The 22,947-nt window shown below is 51.4% G+C and overlaps 1 protein-coding gene across 3 annotated transcripts in view; it reads right to left on the bottom strand.

The window, feature by feature from the left end:
• LOC144610171 (STAM-binding protein-like) overlaps positions 1-21,709 on the bottom strand; it is a 56,287-nt gene extending 34,578 nt beyond the window's left edge. For 2 of the 3 annotated variants that reach the window (XR_013549400.1, XM_078428723.1), the window contains exons 1-3: positions 21,649-21,709; positions 13,111-13,331; positions 6,890-6,965 (exon numbers count right to left, since the gene is read on the bottom strand). Coding sequence is in view for 2 of the 3 variants with exons in the window: in XM_078428723.1 (XP_078284849.1) it covers positions 6,890-6,965; positions 13,111-13,313 (279 nt within the window). In the remaining variant the exon portion in view is untranslated. Of the gene's footprint in view, positions 1-6,889; positions 6,966-13,110; positions 13,332-18,899; positions 19,039-21,648 lie in introns of those variants that run through there. The other variant, XM_078428724.1, reaches the window with a different exon arrangement.
• Between the last annotated feature and the right edge of the window lie 1,238 nt (positions 21,710-22,947).

Here is a 22,947-nt window from a genome sequence, read left to right as displayed (position 1 = left end):
AAGGAATTGTAATGGCAATCAGGGGGCAACAGCATTAATAATGACAATATGACTTGGGCATACTTTCATGCAGATGTCAAGCGGTTTCAAGTCAGAGGTCCAAGTATTTTTGAATAGGGTCAGAAGCTTAATTTGAGAAAACAAAATGGAGGAGTTCTTCATGTCCAAACACCCTTCCCAGAGTGATGTTCTTATCAAATGCAAGGAGATACCCAATATACTATTCTCTGATCTGTCCAACATTTATACAGATCTAATACATGCTGCACGCCCAATTCCTGCAGTGAAGATCGAGTAGCAAGCTTGCTGACTACGAGTCTGTTTAAATGAAGGCAGTAATAATAATAATAATAATAATAATGCATTTTATTTATATAGCGCTTTTCATATACTCAAAGACGCTTTACAGAGATTTAGAGAACATAGGGAAATGAATAAATAGATAAATAAGTAAATAAGTAAACGAACAGAGAAAGGAGACAGAAGGTGAGGTGACCTTCAGTGGTTGAAGGCAGTACTGAACAGGTGAGACTTCAGCGATGTTTTGAATGTGGTGAGTGTGGAGGAGTCTCTAACGGTTTGGGGTAGTGAGTTCCATAGGGTGGGAGCAGCGATGGAGAAAGCCCTGTCCCCCCAGGATCTGAGTTTGGTCCGGATGTGGGGGGATAGGAGATTGGCAGCAGCAGAGCGGAGGGTGCAGGTGGGAGTGTGCCTGTGGAGGAGGTCGGTTAGGTAGGATGGGGCCAGGTTAGGGAGGGCTTTGTAGGTTATGAGGAGGATTTTGTACTGGATTCTCTGGGGGATGGGGAGCCAGTGGAGTTTGTAAAGGACGGGGGTGATATGGTCACGGATCGGGGTGTGGGTGAGTATTGAAGTTTACTGATGATTTTTGAGGGTGCGCCATAGAGGAGGCTGTTGCAGTAGTCCAGACGGGAGGTGATGAAGGCGTGGATGAGGGTTTCTGCAGCTGTGGAGGAGAGGGATGGACGGAGACGGGCAATGTTTTTGAGGTGGAAGAAGGCTGTCTTTGTGATGTGTTTGATGTGTTTGTCGAAGGAGAGGGTTTGATCAAAGATGATTCCAAGATTCCGGATGTGAGGGGAGGTGGATACTGGGAGACCATCAATGTTGAGGATGAAGTTTTGGGTGGATTTGGTGAGCGTTTTTGGACCAATGATGATGATTTCAGATTTGTTGCAATTGAGTTTGAGGAAATTTGATTGAAGCCAAGATTTTATTTCAGTGATGCAGTTTGTCAGTGTAGAGTGTGTGGTGGGGGAGATTGACTTGGTGGAGATGAGGAGCTGGATAACATCGGCGAAGCAGTGGAAGTTGAGACCATGACGGCGGATTAATTAACCAAGGGGGAACAGGTAGAGGATGAAGAGGAGGGGGCCAAGGACTGAGCCTTGGGGGACACCTTGGGGGAGGGGAGCGGTGGGGGATTTACAGTACTAATCAGCTCAACGTCCGTCTTACAGCAAAACATACAAGGTGAAAAATGCAGCTGATATTTTACTCTTCAAGTGTGCCAGAGGCAATTTCGGCAAGTTACGGTGCCCTCCATAATGTTTGGGACAAATAGCCATCATTTATTTATTTGCCTCTGTACTTCACAATTTGACATTTGTAATAGAAAAAAATCACTTGTGGACATTGTCAGATTTTATTAAAGGCCATTTTTATACATTTTGGTTTCACTATGTAGATATTACAGCTGTGTATATACATAGTCCCCCCATTTCAGGGCACCATAATGTTTGGGACACATGGCTTCACAGGTGTTTGTAATTGCTCAGGTGTGTTTAATTGCCTCCTTAATGCAGGTATAAGAGAGCTCTCAGCACCTTTTATTGCTGTTTATCAACATGAGGACCAAAGTTGTGCCAATGAAAGTCAAAGAAGCCATTATGATACTGAGAAACAAGAATAAAACTGTTAGAGACATCAGCCAAACCTTCGGCTTTCCAAAATCAACTGTTTGGAACATCATTAAGAAAAAAGAGAGCACTGGTGAGCTCACTAATCGCAAAGGGATTGGCAGACTGGCAAGGAAGACCTCCACAGCTGATGAAAAAGTATTCTCTCTATAATAAAGAAAACCCCCCCAAACACCTGTCCGACAGATTAGAAACACTTTTCAGGAGTCAGGTGTGGATTTGTCAATGACCACTGTCCGCAGAAGACTTCATGAACAGAAATACAGAGGCTACACTGCAAGATGCAAACCACTGGTTAGCCGCAAAAATAGGATTGCCAGGTTATAGTTTGCCAAGAAGTACTTAAAAGAGCAACCACAGTAAAAAGGTCTTGTGGACAGATGAGATGAAGATTAACTTGTATCAAAGTGATGGCAAGAGCAAATTATGGAGGAGAGAAGGAACTGCCCAAGATCCAAAGCATACCACCTCATCTGTGAAACACAGTAGTGGGGGTGTTATGGCCTGGGCATGTTATGGCCTGGGCATGTTATGGCCTGGGCATGTAGGGCTGCTGAAGGTACTGGCTCACTTATCTTCATTAATGACACAACTGCTGATGGTGGTAGCATGATGAATTCTGAAATGTATAGACACATCCTACCTGCTCAAGTTCAAACAAATGCCTCAAAAAACATTGGCCGGCGGTTCATTCTACAGCAAGACAATGATCCCAAACATCCCGCTAAAGCAACAAAGGAGTTTTTCAAAGCTATAAAATGGTCAATTCTTAAGTGGCCAAGTTAATCACCCGATCTGAACCCAATTGAGCATGCCTTTTATATGCTGAAGAGAAAACTGAAAGGGACTAGCCCCCAAAACAAGCATAAGCTAAAGATGGCTGCAATACAGGCCTGGCAGAGCATCACCAGAGAAGACACCCAGCAACTGGTGATGTCCATGAATCGCAGACTTCAAGCAGTCACTGCATGCAAAGCATATGCAACAAAATACTAAACATGACTATTTTCATTTACATGACATTGTAAATTGTACATGACATCCCAAACATTATGGTGCCCTGAAATGCGGGGACTATATATAAACACTGCTGAAGTTTCTACATGGTGAAACCAAAATGTATAAAAATGGCCTTTATTAAAATCTGACAATGTGCACTTTAACCATATGTGATTTTTTTTTAAATTACAAATCTCAAATTGTGGAGTACAGAGGCAAAGAAATAAATGATGGGTCTTTTTCCCCAAACATTATGGAGGCCACTGTATTCAGTGGGGCACACGCCAATCTGTTTCCAGCCACTGATGGACGGGATTTATTTTGGCGCTTCAGACAAGGGCAAGGAAAATAGGTGGCACAGTGGCACAGCTGGTGTCTCACTGCCTCACAGTGCCAACGATGGGTTTGATCCTGACCTCGGTTGCTTCTGTGTAGAGTTTATAGCTCCATGCGGGTTTCCTCCCATAAATCAAAGACGTGCGCGTTTGTAGATTAATCACATATCACTCCTCTTCTTTTTATTTGACACCTTTTGTCTCCTTTTCATCTCTGGCTTTTGTCCACCCATCTGCCAATCAAGCCACCCTCACCTGTACCCACCTATTGCTTAGGTAGACACAAAGTAACTCAGCGGCACAAGCAGCATCTCTGGAGAGAAGGAATGGGTGACATTTCAGGTCGAGACCCTTCTTCAGACTGATGTCAGGGATAGAATGTAGTCGGAGATAGTAAGACTGGTGGGAGAACTGGGAAGGGGGAGAGGATGGAGAGTGAGGGAAAGCAAGGGCTATTTGGAGAAGTCAATGTTCATACTGCTGGGGTGAAAGCTGCCCAAGTGAAATATGAGGTGCTGTTCCTCCAATTTGCGTTGGGCCTCACTCTGACAATGGAGGAGGCCCAGGGCAGAAAGGTCAGATTTGGAATGGGAGGGAGAGTTAAAGTGCTGAGCCACCGGGAGATCAGGTAGGTTAAGGCAGGCTGAGCGGTGGTGTTCAGCGAAATGATCGCCGAGCCTGCGCTTGGTCTTAACGATGTACAAAAGTTGACACCTGGAACAGCGGATACAGTAGATGAGGTTAGAGGAGGTGCAAGTGAACCTCTGCCTCACCAGAAAAGACTATCGGGGTCCTTGGATGGGGTCAACGTGGGGGGGGGGGGGGGGTTAAAGGGACAGGTGTTGCATCTCCTGCGGTTGCAGGGGAAAGTACCTGGGGAAGGGGTGGTTTGGGGGGGAAGGGACGAGTTGACCAGGGAGTTGCAGAGGGAACGGTCTCCTGCAACTCGGCTGCAATCTGCGGCGGGGAACGGGGGGGACGGCATGGACCCGTTGCCGGGCGGGGACCATCTCCCGGGGCCGTGGGTGGGTGAGAGTGGACAGGGAGAAGGCACTGACCTCGGCGGCATTTCTCCTGCTGCGAGCGACGGCCATCTTGTTGGACCCTCTGCCAGAGCCTCTGCGGCGCGTTGCACTATGGGAGGAAGGTCAGGCGCGGGGCAGACCGGGATGGGCGCTGGTTCTCCCGCTGGGGGGGGGGGAGGGGTCGGATTTATTAAAGTTTATAAGGTAAATTGTTTTTTAAAAGTAACGAAAATGCGTTTATTCACACCATAGGGGAATGGTGAGTAGGGTGGGCCAAAAATGGTGGCGCTATCGTGTACTGTTTTGGTTGTGTACAGGGCAAGGGCATGGTACACACATACACACATATACACATACACATAAACAAACCGAGAGCTTTAGTAATATATAATAATAGATAATAGATAGATAAGATGTAGATAAGACAGGATAAAAGCACAGCAAGTTTTGTTCCAATCACAACCGAACACTTCATCCATCCTCTACTCCTCAAAAGCTGGTCAATAAAAGGCTCACATTAACTTCCACATGGAACAGACAGAAAATAATTCAATTTCATCAATATGCTGCATGACACTTGAGTCGTAGAATATGCAAACAGGCCCTTAGCCCACCACGTGATGTCCACCATAAACTTTCTGTCTCTACTAAGCCCATTAACCAGCACCTCGTCTGCACTCTGCTCTGTCCTGGTGATTTCAGTGCTTTTCTAGATACGTAAACGTTGCAAGAGAACCTGCCTCCTTCTGTGTTTCAGATCCTAACCACCTCAACCTTGGAAACGTTCCTTCTCAGCTCAAACCAAAACCTCTAGCTTTAAAAAGAGAAAGTGCTGGAGTAACTCAGTTGGAGTAAGGCAGCATCTCTCGAGAAAGTGAAGAATTGTTCTCCAAAGATGCTGCTTGACCCGCTGAGCTACTCTAGCACTTTGTGTCTTCTTATTTTTTGTAAAAAAACATCTGCAGTTCCTCATTTCTACCCTCTAGTTTTAGATACCTCATCTAAGGTGAAAATGCTTCTGTTATCTGCACTGTCTATACCCTTGTATGTACCCCTCTACTAGGTCCCCCTTCAGCCTTTGCTCCAAGAAAAAACAAACACAGACTATCTGGTAGTATCAAGCAGATATAACTGTCTGGACAGTCCACGTATTTAATATTGGCCTGAACATTCTGAATCATGTTACATTTCGACAGGAACTAACTGCAACATTCACCACAACCCCCATTGAGAACTGTCTGGAACTGGTGTTAGATTGCTGAGAACTATTTTCTACACTCTGTATGGAAGTACACCCTTTGCTCAATCTATTGTACTTGTGTTTAAACTGATTGTATCTATGTGCGATATATCTGATCTGTTTCGACAGCATGCAAAACAAAGCAAAATAAACCTAAACCTAAATCCAAATACTAATGCAGGCTATTCAATGTGCAAAAGAGAAGGTTTTTCAACATCTTTGAACATGAAGAAACACTGAACATTTGTCCAGCATGAAAAGACCTGCCTGCGGCTGGAATGAAACAAGAATCAGGACGAGAGAGCTTGTTGTATTTTGTATATTAGTTAGTTACATTGTAACTGCTGTAATCATTATTAGCCATTTAAATTTAACAGCGCAGGCATTCTTTATACTTTAGTACATTGCAACTGTCTGTAACCTTGTTACATTTGGATGAAAGATAATGGTGGCGAGATAAGGAAAGACATAGGCCTTGGGGTGATAAATGGATGTGAGGGATGGACTAGCAGGGAAATAAGGGAGGCAAAGTATGAAGGGTTGTGAGCATTGAGATAAGGATATATTACTGAATGGGATTTAATGGTGGCTGGACAGACGGCTGACTGCTAAGAAATGAATGACTGAAGAAAGGAGTGTCGGTATGAGGTAATGTAAAGAAGATAAGGTTTGGAATAATCCTATAAACATAGACTGCCCGATGTACTAAGTGGGCAGTCAGGAGGTTGGTTTTCTGGTTGTTCCAGCCATTGTTTGCAAATAAAGGCTTTTAACTTCTTGAAGAATTCTCTGCGTCGCCTGTCTTAATTTCGAGGCTCAGGGAACCACAACAAGCTCTTCACTGATGACATCTTCACATTTGTGATTTTAATGTGATAGGATAAACAATCCCATACGTCCAGGGGCTGTCGCAGCTCACAAACCCACATGAGGAAGAGGCTCCATAGTTTCCTGGGTGCCAGCCTGGTCAGTGGGTCAGTATGACCAAGGCCAGGAGCACATTTCCAGTTACCCAACTGTGGTCACAGTTTAGTTTAGTTTGGTTTAGAGATACAGCATGGAAACAGGCTTTTTAGCCTACCATATCTGTTCTGACCAACAATCGCCTGTACACTCCTTCTATCTGACGTGCTGGGAACAACTTACAGAAGCCAATTCACCAGCAAAACTGCTCGCCCTTGGAATGTAGGAGGAAACCGGAGAATGGGGGAAAACCCACGTGATCGCAGGGAGAATATGCAAACGCCGTAAAGGCAGCACCCGCAATCAGGATCAAAGCTAGGTCCTTGGCATCGTAAAGCAGCAACTCAACTCTGTGCAATCAAGCACCAAAGGAAGTGATTCACTTACTTTTACAGTTTCCTTTTTTTCTGGTACTATACTGGTTTTATAATCCCGGTGTTTAGGTAACTTTTCCAAGAACAACCTGCACAGTAAGTGGAAATACAAGAATGACTTAGTGGTTGCAGGAGAATGAAAAACGTACATTTACACAAAGTGGTATGGCAGCAACACATGTACAACTGTGATCTGCATTTCCTTTAAACTGCACCTATAATTACAGTAAAATCTGTACATTTGTGACTGAAATAACTTGTGCGGCCTTATTTTCCAAATAGTCTCGGGTATGTTGCTGCTAAACTGACTGTATTCTTGCCTCCTCGTCACCAGATGCCAGTCCCATTCTACAGCACAAGAGCAACTCCCCAACTGCAGCACTGAGAGTGCCGTTCACCAATGGAACTGCCATCTTTTACACGTGTAGGAAAGAACTGCAGATCCTGGTCTAAACCGAAGATAGACCCAAAATGCTGGAGTAACTCAGCGGGACAGACAGTATCGCTGGAAAAAAGGAATGGGCGATGTTTCGGGTCGAGACCCTTCTTCAGACGAAGAGTCTCGTCCCAAAACGCCACCTATTGGAAGTTCCTCCTGCAAACAGGTGCGCCTCTTGGGAGCTGTCGGGGCAAACGACGCTTCCAGTCCGAGCAGCGGACTGGTCAGTGCTCCAATCCTAGCGATGAGGCTCGACCAGCGACAGGCAGAGCCATAGTGGTGGGTGACTCCATTGTCCGAGGTGCAGACAGGAGATTCTGTGACACCAGGCGAGACTCGATGATGGTGTGTTGCCTCCCTGGTGCCAGGGTCCAAGATGTCTCGGACCGTCTTCAGAACATCCCCGAGAGGGAAGGTGAGCAGCCGGAAGTGGTTGTGCATATAGGCACAAATGCGTCAGCAAGAAGAGGAAGGAGCTTCTGCAACGTTAATTTAGAGTTAGGAAAAAGGCTGAAAAGCAGGACTTCCAGGGTGGTTATCTGTGGATTGCTTCCAGTACCTTGTGCTGGTGAGGACAGGAACAGTGAGATAGGGGATATGAATATGTGTCTGAGGGACTGGTGCAGGGAGCAGGGATTTAGATTTGTGGACCACTGGGATCTCTTCTGGAGTAGGGGTGACCTGTACAAAAGGGACGAGTTACACCTTAACTGGAGGAGGACCAACATTCTGGCAGGCAGGTTTGCTAGTGCTACACGTGTGGGTTTAAACTAAGTAGTGGGGGGAGGGAAGTATAAGGATGGAGTTAAAGGGGAAGAGAGTACAGGAAAAGTTACAAAAGACACCCAAATTAATGGGACGGGAAGTTCAAGAAGGGATAAGAGAGTACGGTCAGGTGAAATAGGAACAGGTGTGAGAGGGGAGGTGAATACCGAATTAAAAGTGTAAACTATGAATGCGCAAAGTATAAGAAATAAAGTGGATGAGCTTGAGGCTGTTAGAAATTGGCAAGTATGATATTCTGGGAATTACAGAGGATCAGAGCTGGGAACTGAATATTCAGGGGTATATGACCTATCGAAAAGGCAGACAGGTGGGCAGAGAGGGTGGGGTGCAGCTGTTGGTAAGGAATGAAATTCAGTCCCTTATGAGGGTTCACTGAGAGTGCCCCGGCCTGCTGTTCACTGGGAGTGTCCAGGCCTGCTGTTCACTGAGAGTGTCCCGGCCTGCTGTTCACTGGGAGTGTCCCGGCCTGCTGTTCACTGGGAGTGTCCCGACCTGCTGTTCACTGGGAGTGTCCCGGCCTGCTGTTCACTGGGAGTGTCCAGGCCTGCTGTTCACTGGGAGTGTCCAGGCCTGCTGTTCACTGGGAGTGCCCCGGCCTGCTGTTCGTCGAGCCTGCTGTTCCACTCTGATCATTGTCACAAAGCTGAAGGTAAAGTAGCAGCCTTGCTTCCTACTTTACCTCAGTGACTCTACTTCATTGTCCTGAGATAGCTATTGCCTTTCCAAAAGGGATATGAAAAGGAACAAATACTTTTTAAAATTTGTACAGTCTGAACTGGAAAAAACAAAATTTCTCAGGTATATGTATTAAACTACAGAGCAGTCCTGAACTACTTTCCACCTCATTTGGAGACCCTCAGACTATCTTTGATCGGACTGTACTGGCTTTATCTAGCACTAAACGTTATTCCCGTATCATGTATCTGTACACTGTGAATGGCTCGATTGTAATTGTGTGCAGTCTTTCCCCTGACTGGTGAACAAAAGCTTTTCACTGTACCTCGATACACATGACAATAAACTAAACGAAACTAACTAAACTAAATTGCCTGCAGTTTTACTCCTTCATCCTTAGCTAGGATAGTAGCAAATTCTGGTGTACAACTGTACCATTTGACTGCTTTTGCTGGATGTTGATCACTGTGTTGTCTCGTAGAACACAGAACTGTGCAGCACAGGAATGGTTCATTCGCCCCACAACGTTTGTACCGAACATGATGCCACGTTAAACCAATCTCATCTGCCTGGACATGATCCTCTATTCCCTGTACTTCCATGCTCCTATTTAAACACCTCTTAAACACCACTATTGTTTCAGCCTCCACCACCCCTGGCAATGCGTTCCAAGGCCACACCGCTCTCTGTGTAAAGAAAACGTACCCAGTTCATCTCCATTACACTTTCCTCCTCTCACCTTATAGCTATGCCCTCTAGTGTTGGAGGGAATAGTGAAAAAGGTCCTGACTGTCTACACTATCCATGCCTCTCATAATTTTGTATATAGTGAAACCTTGTTATAGTGGGGGTTGGGGAAGGAGGGGGGGGGGGGGGGGTGCTGTCTGTTTCCTGCCGACTGTCCACTATAACCGTGTAAGGTATTATCGGTGCATAAGTAATGGAAACAAAGAAATGCAGATTCTGGTTAATACACAAAAGGGCACAAAGTGCTGGAGTAAATCAACAGGTCAGGCTGCATCTCTGGAGAATATGGATCGGTGACGTTTCAAGTCAAGACCCTTCTTTAGAGTCTTGGTCTGGAACTGGGCCTGGAATCCAGGCGACTTGACCGCCCTGGCCTGCTGACCGCCAGGTGAGAGGTGAGGATCAGCTGAGTCGATGGTCTTGAGTAGCCAGAGTTCAGGCAAGGGTTAGCGTCAGCAGCCTGGCCTAGTATCGGCTAGCCATTGTGTGGCTGCTCAGCCTACAAGTGGCCAGAGGTTGCGTCTGCAGTCGGGCCAGGAAGTGGCCGGGGAGGCGGTGCGGGCAGGGTGTGGCGTTGGCAGTTTGGCCAGCCGGGGAAGGTCGGTAAGTCTGTTTACAATAAAGAAAATCTGCTTTAAGAAGTCCATAAAATTGACGGTTTACTATACTTCTATCATCTCCCTTCAAAGTGCAGCGTTCCAGAGAAAACAATCCAAGTGTATCTAGCCCCTTCCTCTAGCTGAAACCCTCTACTACAAGCAGCATTTTGATAAGCCTCCTCTGCACCACCCTCAAAGCCTCCATATCCTTCCTCTAATGGGGCGACCTGAACTGCACACAATACTCCACATGAGTCCTAACCTTACAGAGTTACATCTGTCTCAAATCATTGCTATTCTGGGAACCTTCCTCATTTGTGAGGAGAATGTAGACAGGCTGGGTTTGTTTTCCCCTGAGAAGAGATGGTTGAGGAACAATCTGATATTATAATGAGTTCGACAGCATGGAAACAGGCCCTTCGGCTAAACGCATTCATGCCGACCACGATGGCAGATCTCTGCTAGTACCATTTGACCGTGTTTGGCCCATATCCCGCTAAACCATTCCTATCCATGTACCTGTCCAAGTATCTTTAAATGTTATTGTACTACCTCCTCTGGCAGTTTGTTCCATATATCCACCACCCTGTGAAAAAGTTGCCCCACAGGATCCTATTTAAATCTTTCACTTTAAACCAATGCTCTCCAGTTCCTCATTACCCTGTCCTGGGTAAAAGACTCTGTGCATTCACCCTATTTATTCCCCTCATGATTTTATACGCCTTTATAAGATCACAACTCCACCTCCTGCGCTCCAAGGAATAAAGTCCAGGCCCGCCCACCTTTTCCCTGTAGCTCAGGCACTTGCTTAGGGGCAGCATCCTTGCAATTCTTGCATGTTCCTCTAGCAGGGTTGCCAAAATTGTACATGGTACTCCATATGTGGCTTCACCAACATCTTGTTATACTGTAACATAACATCTCAATTTCTATATATAATACCCCGATTAATGAAGGTCAGCATGTGAAAAGTCTTCTTCACTACCCTATCTACCTGTGATACCAATTTCAGGAAACAGTGCTCTTAGATCCCTCTGCTCTACACACCCTCTGACCTACCACTGACAAGAATGATGCCAGGAATGAGTAGGTTAACCGATGATGAGCGTTCGTCGGCACTAGGCCTGTACTCGCTGGATTTTAGAAGAATGAGGAGGAACCTCATTGAAACATACAGAATAGTGAAAGGCTTGGATAGAGTGGATGTGGGGAGGATGTTTCCATTAGTGGAAGAGTCTAGAACTAGAGGGCACAGCCTCAGAATCAAAGGACATTGTTTTGGAAGGAAATTAGGAGAAATTTCTTTAGTCAGAAGGCGGTGAATCTGTGGAATTCTTTGCCACAGAAGGTTGTCGAAGCCAAGTCAGTGGATATTTTTCAGGCAGAGATAGATAGATTCTTGATTAGTACAGGTGTTAGAGGTTATGGGAAGAAGGCAGGAGAATGGGGTTAGGAGGGAGAGATAGATCAGCCATGATTGAATGGCGTAGACTTGATGGGCTGAATGGCCTAATTCTACTTCAATCACCTGACCTTATGAGCTTATTGAATGTAACTATTTGATTTTGTAAGGATCTGACAAAGTTTGAAATTATGAACAGATATTGATACCATAAAGGCTGTTCACGGTTGTAGGGTGAAGTTTGTTATTTTTTTGGGTGTGAAGCTGTTTGTACAGATTTTACATGAGATTAAATGCCACAGGTCACTCTCGTTACCCACTGCTTCGCCTCTGTTGGAACTATCTGCTCACACCTGGCATACATGACTCAGCACTATTCTCCAGGTCAGGAGTATGAGATTCAAGCCACACATTATGTTTTTCCTCTTCAGGGCAGTAACAAAAACTACTCTATCGTCGTCACCACGTTTTAAGCCATACAGACCATAGCTTCTTGATTAGTACGGGTGCCAGGGGTTACGGGGAGAAGGCAGGAGAATGGGGTCAGGAGCGAGATATAGATCAGCCATGATTGAATGGCGGAGTAGACTTGATGGGCCGAATGGCCTACCTCTACTCCTATCACTAATGACCTTATGACCTATGACTTCCCCAAACAGGCCAATACTTTGTGTGTGTGTATTTTTTTGTTTTGCTGTATGAATTATGGTTTAAGAAGCGGGACTTAAATAAAAATGTGTGTTCTATCCCGCAGCGAGGAATAGGTCAACCCATCGTTTTCTTACAGGAAAAACTAACTGTGTGCAAAGGCTGACCAACAACTTGTTGGCAAAATACTTTGGGGAATCCTTGATATTGCCCACATACTGCCTTTTTAAAAAAAGTATTCATACACAGGATCTGGGTGTAACTGGCAAATTTGTTGCTTATCTCCAGTTGCCTTCACAAGAGTCACTTTCTTGATGCACAACAATTCATAAAGCAAAAGAAAACGCACTGAGGAAGCATTGGAGGAAATCAATAGGTGAAGTTTTGGATCAGAACCCTTCTTCAGATTGAAGGGTCCTGGTCTGCAACAACATCCTCCACAGATGCTGCCTGACTTGCTGAGTTACTCCAGCACTTTGTGAAACGTCACCTATCCATGTTCTCCAGAGATGCTGCCTGACCTGCTGAGTTACTCCAGAACTGTGCTTGTGTTTTTGGTAAACCAGAAACTGCAATTTCTTGCATCTCCAATTCATAAAACAAAGAAGTTTCCACCAGTGCTGTTGGATAAAGTGATTGGCCTGTGACAAATGATCGGGCATATTTTCAAGTCAGAAGAGTTTCCAACATTGCTTCAATATTTCTCCATTCTCCGATGTTCACCAGCACTTGAGCTGGGCACACGATAGCACAAACTCCAAACTGTTCCGTCTTGAAGGAAAACTTGCAGATGGTGCTGTAGTGTGCATAGCTCGTGCTGGTGGAGCTGACAGGCTGGGGAAGTATTGAAGCAGCGTTGGAAATCTGTTGAAGAACACTCTACAGATAGTGCACAAGGCCAGAACTGCAACACAGGGCAATGGGATTGTTGAACTTACGTGATGTATTTATTGTAAAGCACGAAGGCACTTTCCAGGTTGCCTTCATCCACATACACCGCAGCCATTCGAATCATTTCAACACCAGAGCGGAAGTACCTACGCAGAGGGACATCATCGTTGATGTCGACAGAGCTCCCTTTCGTTGTGAGGGCCCGCACGCGCTTCTCGGGAGATAAACTAATGTCGGAGTGTTCTGGCATCGCAAGCAAGCCACTCTACTGCAGGGAGAGGACAAGAGCAACACAGCACAAAACAATTAGCACACTGTTTCATTGACCTGGAAAAGGTCTTTTGGCGGAAGGGACAAGAAGCCAGACACACAAAATGAGAGTGATTGCCAAAGCAACCAAAGTTCTAGATTCTCTTGAAACATCCTCTCCACGTCCAATACTTTACACGGCATTTAAGCAAGTGGGCAGAGAAATGCCTTCTGTAGGAAGGAGGCCCTTGTATTGGTTAGGGCACCCATGAGAAAACTGCCAACCCTGCTTTCAGCACTTTCATCTGTTCTGAAACCAGAGTTTCAGATGTCGCCAGAGACTGAGCCACTACAGTCAAACGTTGACCAGTTCTGGGCCTGGCACCACAGACAGGGTGAAAGGCTTTATAAAGGATGCAGAAATTTCAAGCTCAGGGGACTTAACATGTAGATAAGACTGGAAAAGCTGGGGCTTACACTTGGACCAGAGGAGGTTGAAAAGGGATCCAAGGGAAGTATTCGCAATTATGACGGGTATACGTGAAGTGATAGAGAGAAAAATACATCTTTTGGTAGAAGGGACAAGAACCCAAGAGAATTTCAGTGAATGTCAAGGCAAGTCAAGTCAAGCCAAAGGAACCAAAGTTCTAGATTCTCTTAAAACATCCTTTGGAGAGGGTGCAGAAACGATTTGCCAAATGGCCTCCTCCTGCACCTATTTTCTATGTATGTCTACCTTGAACAAGTTCTCCTCCTCTCTCTGACGAGAGTTCAGCTACCCATTCCTTCTCTTCAGAGATGCTGCCTGTCCCGCTGAGTTACTCCAGCACTTTGTGTCTAGCCTCCATGTGGAGTTGCTGGCGTTATGCATCTATCTTGCATAAAAGGGCAGAGGGGTTATTGATAGCAAGGCTCATCGTTGGCTTGGTAACTGGCATGATAAATGCCCTTTCTTGGATTGGAGGAGATTGAACAGTGGTTTTCGCAGTTTTCAATGTTGGAGCCCTTGCTTTTCGAAAATCTACATTAACATATAACATATAACAACTACAGCATGGAAACAGGCCTGTCCGGCCCTACCAGTCCACGCCGACCATTCTCCCTGACCTAGTCTCATCTACCTGCACTCAGACCATAACCCTCCAATCCCCTCCTATCCATATACCTATCCAATTTACTCTTAAATAATAAAATCGAGCCAGCCTCCACCACTTCCACCGGAAGCCCATTCCATACAGCCACAACCCTCTGAGTAAAGAAGTTCCCCCTCATGTTACCCCTAAACCTTTGTCCCTCAATTCTGAAGCTATGTCCCCTTGTTGGAATCTTCCCCACTCTCAAAGGGAAAAGCCTACCCACGTCAACTCTGTCCGTCCCTCTCAAAATTTTAAAAACCTCTATCAAGTCCCCCCTCAACCTTCTACGCTCCAAAGAATAAAGACCCAACCTATTCAACCTCTCTCTGTAGCCTAAGTGCTGAAACCCAGGCAACATTCTAGTAAATCTCCTCTGTACCCTCTCCATTTTGTCGACATCCTTCCTATAATTTGGCGACCAGAACTGCACACCATACTCCAGATTCGGCCTCACCAATGCCCTGTACAATTTCAACATTACATCCCAACTTCTATACTCGATGCTCTGATTTAAGGACCTGGATAGTGCATGCCATGATTTTACAATTTACAGATAACACAAAACTTAACAGTGTTAAGAAATGGAAAGAAGACAGATTCAAACATGCCAGTAGAATGGGAAGAGTTTGTGGTGAGATGAAGATGATAGAGAGAATGACGAGAGACAATACAATAAGAAAGGACGCTCGTCTGAAAGACTCCTTGGGTTGGAGTGCACAAGTAATTGAAAATGGCAGCAAAACACAAAGTGCTGGGGTAACTCAGCAGGTCAGGCAGCACGTGTGGAGGGAATGGGTAGGCAACATTTCAGGTCAAGGTAGGTGTGGGACAAAGCCTCGCAAGTGATAGATACTTTCCCCCCTTGAACATAGTCTCCCCTTTCTGTCATGGCTGTGTCCCACATAGCCAGGAGAGAGGGTACAAGTTACATCAGGAGATAAAATTGGCACGTAAAAAAGATCATGCCATGATGGTCATGGGAGATTTCAATATGCAGGTAGACTGGGTCAATCAGGTTGGTTCTGGACCCCAAGAAAGGGAGTTTGTGGAGTGCCTCCGAGATGGATTCTTAGAGCTGCTTGTAGTGGAGCCTACCAGGGAAAAAGCAATTCTGGATTTAGTGTTATGTAATGAACCGGATGTGATAAGGGAACTCAAGGTAAAAGAACCATTAGGAGGTAGCGACCACAACATGGTAAGTTTTAATCTGCAATTTGAGAGGGAGAGGTGAAATCGGATGTGTCGGTATTGCAGCCTATCAAAGGGGACTACAGAGGCACGAGGGAGGAGCTGGTCAAAGCTGACTGGAAAAGGACCCTAGCAGGGGTGACGGTGGAATAGCAATGGCAGGAATCCCTGGGAATTATCCAGAAGATGCAGGATCTTTTCATTCCAAAGTGGAAGAAAGATTCTAGGGAGAAAAAGAGGCGACAGTGGCTGTCAAGGGAAGTCAAGGACAGTATAAAACTGAAAGAGAGGGCGTATTTTAAAGATTAGTGGGAAGCCAGAGGATTGGGCAAATTGCCAATTTGCCCCGCTGCACAAGAAGGGAGAAAAGCAGAATAATGGGAACTGTGGGACAGTTAGGCTGACTTATGTGGTTGGTAAGAGTTTAGAATCCATTATTATAAAGGATGAGGTTACGGAGTACTTAGAAGTTCACGATAAAGAGGTCAGAGTCAGCATGGGAGGCCTTGCTTGACAAATTTGCTGGAATTTTTGAAGAAGTAAATAGCAGGATAGACAAAAAGTAGATGTTGTTTACTTAGATTTTCAGAAAGCCTTTGATAAGGTGCCATATGAGGCTGCTCAGGAAGATGAGAGCACATGGTATCAAAGGACAGATATGAGTATGAATAGCAGGTTGGCTGGATGGCAGAAAACAAAGAATGGTAATAAAGGGGGCTTTTGGTGGTTGGCTGCCAGTGACTAGCGGAGTTCCGCAGGGGTCGGTCTGTGGCTGCTAGTATCACGTTGTATATTAATGATTTGGATGAGAGGATTGAAAACTTTGTGGCCAAGTTTGCGGATGATACGAAAATAGGTGGAAGTAGTGTAGAGAAAACAGGGACTCTGCAGAAGGACTTGGACACGTTGGGAGAGTGGGTAGAGAAGTGGCAGATGGAATATATTGTAGCAAAATGTGGAGTCATGCATTTTGGAAGTAGGAATAAAGGCGTAGACTATTTTCCTTAATGGGGAGAGAATCCAGAATCGGAGGTGCAAAGGGACTTGGGAGAGCTGGTGCAGGATTCCCAAAAAATTAATCTGCAAGTCGAATCAGTAGTAGAGAAATCAATGCTAGTATTTATTTCAAGAGAATTTGTATAAAAAAACAGGGATGTAATTCTGAGGCTCTCTAAGGTGCTGGTACGGTGGCATTTGGAAATAGTGAGCAATTTTGGGCATCATATCTGAGGAAGGATGTGCTGGCTCTGGAGAGGGCTCAAAAGAGGTTTACAAGAATGATCCCAGGAATGAGTAGGTTAACCTATGATGAGCATTTGTCGGCAATGGACCTGTACTCGCTGGAGTTTAGAAGAATGAGCGGGGACCTAATTGAAACATACAGAATAGTGAAAGGCTTGGATAAAGTGGATGTGGAGAAGATATTTCCACTCGTGCGAGAGTCTAGGACTAAAGGTCATAACCTCAGAATTAAAGGACGTTCTTTTAGGAAGGAGATGAGGAGAAATTTCTTTATTCAAAGGGTGGTGAATCTGTGGAATTCTTTGCCACAGAAGATGTGGAAGCCAAATCAGTGGATATTTTTAAGGCAGAGATAGATAGATTTTTGATTAGTACAGGTGTCAGAGGTTATGGGGAGAAGGTAGGAGAATGGGGTTAGGAGGGAGAGATATATCTGCCATGATTGAATGGCGGAATAGGCATGATGGGCTAAATGGCCTAATTCTATTCCTATCACTTGTGACCTTGTGTGTCTCCGCTGCGTCCCGTAGTTCTGCTCTTGCTCCCCTTCCCCCCAGATGCAACAAGGACAGAGCTCCCCCAGTCCTCACCCTTTAACCCACCAGCCTCTGTATCCAACACATCTTCCTCCAACATTTCCATAACCTCCAACATGATCTCACAACGAATCACATGTTCCCATCTCCACCTTCCGCAGAGACCACTCCCTCCGCAGCTCTTTGGTTCACTCATCCCTTCCCACCAAAACCACCCCCTCTTCACCAAAACCACCCCCTCCTCAGCAAAAGATGCAACACCCATCCTTATATGGCCTCCCTTGATTCCATCCAGGGACAACAACAGTCCTTCCAGGTGAGACAAAGGTTCACATGCACCTCCTCTAACCAAGCGTAGACTCAGCGACCATTTTGTTGAACACTTACGCTCAGTCTGCCAAGGCCTACCAGATCTCCCAGTTGCTAGTCATTTTTAACTCTCTTTCCCATACTGTCCTGGGCCTCCAACACTGCTAGAGGCCACGCATAAATTGGAGGAACAGCACCTCATATTTTGCTCAGGAAGCTTACAACAAAGAACGTTGAATTCTCTTAGTTGAATTCTCCATAAAGAAGACAGGTACATGGGTAGGACAGGTTTGGAGGGATATGAACCACGCGCCGACAAGTGGGACTAGTGTAGCTGAGACATTGTTGGCTGGTGTGGGCAAGTTGGGCCGACACTGTATCACTCTATGACTCTAAGTGGCAGTACCATGAACAACGTGGAAACAAAGAACTGCAGATGCTGGTTTAAACCAAAGATAGACACAATCTGCTGGAGGACCTCAGCGGGTCAGTTAGCATCCCTGGGGAACAAGAATGGGTGACGTTTTAAGTCGAGACTCGTCTTCAGCCTGACAGGCAACTTTTTTTACAAAAAGGGTGGTAGGTATATGAAACGAACTGCTGGAGGAGGAAGTTGGGACAGGTACTATCGCAACGTTTAAGAGACATTTGGACAGGTTCATGGATAGGATAGGTTTAGAGGGATATGGACCAAAAGCAGGCAGGTGGGACCAGTGTAAATGGAGAATGTTGGCCGACGTAGACAAGTTGGGCTGAAGGGCCTGTTTCCATCGTGTACGACTCTATGACTCCCCTCTCCCTTCCTCCATTTAAAGTTTGTAATGATGTTTGATAGTTTTAGCAATAAAGTGCTAGCACTTTGTATCTCTCTTTGATATAACCAGCATTTACAGTTCATATTCACTACATTAAGTGATAGTTGCTTGTAGGTGAAGGGGATTTGATTGGCAGATGGGAGGAGTAAGTGACAAAGGCCAGAGATGAAAAGAAGACAAAAGGATGTCAGCCAAGGAGGGAAGTGGAGTAAATGCAAAGCCAGAGGGAGGGATATAGGTGGTGGAAAGATGGGGACAGGACAGGGTGCAGGGGAAATGGGTGCCGACAGGGAAGGGGCACAGGAAAGAGAAGGGGTACGGGGAGCATATTAGTTGAAGTTGGAGAATTCAATGCTCATACCCTCGGGTTGTACGTTACCCACACAGAACATGAGGTATGCTGTGCCTCCAGTTTGTGTGGCCTCACTCAGCCCGCATCAGAAAGGTTAGTATGGGAATGGGAAGGTTAGCAACCGGGAGATGCAGCAGACCGAGCGCCCTGAACAAAAATGGCATTGCAGCTTTACAAAGTAAATAAGGCAAACACAATTGTGGTCTTTAACACTATAGGCGTACTGGACATGAACAAGGAAGGCGTACTGAGTGACTGGCCGGCCCCGGCCCCGGACCCTGCCCCGGCCCCTGCCCCTGCCCCTGCCCCTGCCCCGGCCCCTGCCCCTGCCCCTGCCCCGGCCCCTGCCCCGGCCCCGGCCCCTGCCCCTGCCCCGGCCCCTGCCCCGGCCCCTGCCCGGCCCCTGCCCCTGCCCCGGCCCCGGACCCTGCCCCTGGCCCCTGCCCCTGCCCCGGCCCCTGCCCCTGCCCCTGCCCCGGCCCCTGCCCCGGCCCCTGCCCGGCCCCTGCCCCTGCCCCGGCCCCTGCCCCTGCCCCTGCCCGGCCCCTGCCCCTGCCCCTGCCCCGGCCCCTGCCCCGGCCCCGGCCCCTGCCCGGCCCCTGCCCCTGCCCCTGCCCCGGCCCCTGCCCGGCCCCTGCCCCTGCCCCGGCCCCTGCCCCTGCCCCTGCCCCGGCCCCGGCCCCTGCCCGGCCCCTGCCCCGGCCCCGGCCCCTGCCCGGCCCCTGCCCCGGCCCCTGCCCGGCCCCTGCCCCTGCCCCTGCCCGGCCCCTGCCCCTGCCCCTGCCCCTGCCCCGGCCCCTGCCCGGCCCCTGCCCCTGCCCCTGCCCCGGCCCCGGCCCCTGCCCCGGCCCCTGCCCCGGCCCCTGCCCCTGCCCGGCCCCTGCCCCGGCCCCTGCCCCGGCCCCTGCCCCTGCCCGGCCCCTGCCCCTGCCCCTGCCCGGCCCCTGCCCCGGCCCCTGCCCGGCCCCTGCCCCGGCCCCAGCCCCGGCCCCTGCCCCGGCCCCTGCCCGGCCCCTGCCCCGGCCCCGGCCCCTGCCCGGCCCCTGCCCCTGCCCCTGCCCCGGCCCCTGCCCGGCCCCTGCCCCTGCCCCTGCCCCGGCCCCGGCCCCTGCCCCGGCCCCTGCCCCTGCCCGGCCCCTGCCCCGGCCCGGCCCCTGCCCCTGCCCGGCCCCTGCCCCGGCCCCTGCCCGGCCCCTGCCCCTGCCCCTGCCCGGCCCCTGCCCCTGCCCCTGCCCGGCCCCTGCCCCGGCCCCTGCCCCTGCCCCTGCCCGGCCCCTGCCCCTGCCCCTGCCCCTGCCCGGCCCCTGCCCCTGCCCCTGCCCCGGCCCCTGCCCCTGCCCCGGCCCCTGCCCGGCCCCTGCCCCTGCCCCGGCCCCTGCCCGGCCCCTGCCCCTGCCCCTGCCCCTGCCCCGGCCCCTGCCCGGCCCCTGCCCCTGCCCCTGCCCCGGCCCCGGCCCCTGCCCGGCCCCTGCCCCTGCCCCTGCCCGGCCCCTGCCCCTGCCCCTGCCCGGCCCCTGCCCGGCCCCTGCCCCTGCCGCTGCCCGGCCCCTGCCCCTGCCCCTGCCCGGCCCCTGCCCCTGCCCCTGCCCCTGCCCCTGCCCGGCCCCTGCCCCTGCCCCTGCCCGGCCCCTGCCCCTGCCCGGCCCCTGCCCCTGCCCGGCCCCTGCCCCGGCCCCTGCCCCTGCCCCTGCCCCGGCCCCTGCCCCTGCCCCTGCCCGGCCCCTGCCCCTGCCCCTGCCCGGCCCCTGCCCCTGCCCCTGCCCGGCCCCTGCCCCTGCCCCTGCCCGGCCCCTGCCCCTGCCCCTGCCCGGCCCCTGCCCCTGCCCCTGCCCGGCCCCTGCCCCTGCCCCTGCCCGGCCCCGGCCCCTGCCCCTGCCCGGCCCCTGCCCCTGCCCCTGCCCGGCCCCTGCCCCTGCCCCTGCCCGGCCCCTGCCCCTGCCCCTGCCCCTGCCCCGGCCCCTGCCCCTGCCCCGGCCCGGCCCCTGCCCCTGCCCCTGCCCCTGCCCCTGCCCCTGCCCGGCCCCTGCCCCGGCCCGGCCCCTGCCCCTGCCCGGACCCTGCCCCTGCCCCTGCCCCTGCCCGGCCCCGGCCCCTGCCCCTGCCCGGACCCTGCCCCTGCCCCTGCCCCTGCCCGGCCCCGGCCCCTGCCCCTGCCCGGACCCTGCCCCTGCCCCTGCCCCTGCCCGGCCCCGGCCCCTGCCCCTGCCCGGACCCTGCCCCTGCCCCTGCCCCTGCCCCTGCCCGGCCCCGGCCCCTGCCCCTGCCCCGGCCCCTGCCCCTGCCCCGGCCCCTGCCCCTGCCCCGGCCCCTGCCCCTGCCCCGGCCCCTGCCCCTGCCCCGGCCCCTGCCCCTGCCCCTGCCCCTGCCCCTGCCCGGCCCCGGCCCCTGCCCCTGCCCCTGCCCCTGCCCCTGCCCGGCCCCGGCCCCTGCCCCTGCCTCAGCTGGAGTTTGGTGTTCAACCTTTACCACCCCACGTGGAGAGGATGTGACGGCGGGGCTGAGCAAAGGTGAATGATGCTCAGAGAGCGCAGATTCTATGACAACAAATAGCGAAGTTCGAGGCGCCGGGCGGGGAAACGGGGAGAGCCGGGACGGGGAGGTGCAGCCGCGGGGCGGGGTTGGCCAGTCACCGACACAAGCTGAAGGCCAGCGTGCAATGACCGCTGCTCGGACCCCCGGGGGGGCAGGGAACGGAGCCCGCAGAGCCAGCACTACTACAACAGGCCGAACGGCCTCCGCTCCTCATTCACTCACTCACCCGCCCGTCCGGAGCCCAGCGTCGACCACTAGGCCGCAGCCCCCGCGGCGTCATCACGTGCTCACGTCCCTGCGTCGCAGCCCCGTTCCTCTGCGTCATTACGTCATCACGTCACTGCGTCATTACTACGCCGCAAACCACCCCGTTGCATCATTACGTCACTGCGCCGCAACCTATGCCCCTCTGCGTCATTACGTCACAGCGCCGCCCCCACCTCCGGCCAATCACAGGGTGGTCCCGCACCTCAGCCGTCCAATGACAGCAGACCAAGCTCTCCTCCAATCGCAGCTCCGTACGTTGACCAATCAGCATAGCTTAACGCCACCCAACAGCCAATCACCGCTCGCTGTTTTCGCCCGGCGACCAATTAGAATGGAGGCCGCCCCGTGACCCTGTGCCCGGGACTGAAGAGCTAATCACTTCCTCAGTCTGAAGAAGGGTCTCGACCCGAAATGTCACCCATTCCTTCTCTCCTGAGATGCTGCCTGTCCCGCTGAGTTACTCCAGCATTTTGTGAATAAATACCTTCGATTTGTACCAGCATCTGCAGTTATTTTCTTATATCACTTCCTCCCGGCTCGCCCACGTGCTGCACCGACCCCCGCAGCCGCTGCTCGGGCTCGGCCCCCTCGGCTCGGGCACGGCACCCCCTCGGGCACGGTCCCCCTCCTCGGGCACGGGTCCCCCTCCTCGGGCACGGCCCCCCCTCGGGCTCGGCCCCCTCGGGCTCGGGCACGGTCCCCCTCCTCGGGCACGGCCCCCCCTCGGGTTCGGCCCCCTCGGGCTCGGGCACGGCCCCCCCTCGGGCTCGGCCCCCTCGGGCTCGGGCACGGCCCCCCCTCGGGCTCGGCCCCCCCCCTCGGGCACGGTCCCCCCCTCGGGTACGGTCCCCCTCCTCGGGCTCGGCCCCCCCCCTCGGGCACGGCCCCCCCTCGGGCAAGGTCCCCCTCCTCGGGCACGGTCCCCCTCCTCGGGCACGGCCCCCCCTCGGGCACGCCCCCCCCTCGGGCTGCCCCCCCTCAGGCACGGACCCCACCTCGGGCACGGCCCCCCCCCCTCCGGCACGGTCCCCCTCCTCGGGCTCGGGCTCGGGGCCCCCCCCTCAGGCACGGACCCCCCCTCGGGCTTGGCCCCCCCCTCGGGCTCGGCCCCCCCCCCTCGGGCACGGTCCCCCCCCCTCGGGCACGGTCCCCCTCCTCGGGCACGGCCCCCCCCTCGGGCTTGGCCCCCCCCTCGGGCACGGTCCCCCTCCTCGGGCTCGGCCCCCCCTCGGGCAAGGTCCCCCCCCTCGGGCACGGT

The sequence above is a fragment of the Rhinoraja longicauda genome, chromosome 36, assembly GCF_053455715.1.
Source record: "Rhinoraja longicauda isolate Sanriku21f chromosome 36, sRhiLon1.1, whole genome shotgun sequence".
NCBI classification, from domain to species: Eukaryota; Metazoa; Chordata; class Chondrichthyes; order Rajiformes; family Arhynchobatidae; genus Rhinoraja; species Rhinoraja longicauda.
Note: the sequence above shows the minus strand (reverse complement) of the source record. Positions and strands in the feature narration are given on the sequence as shown.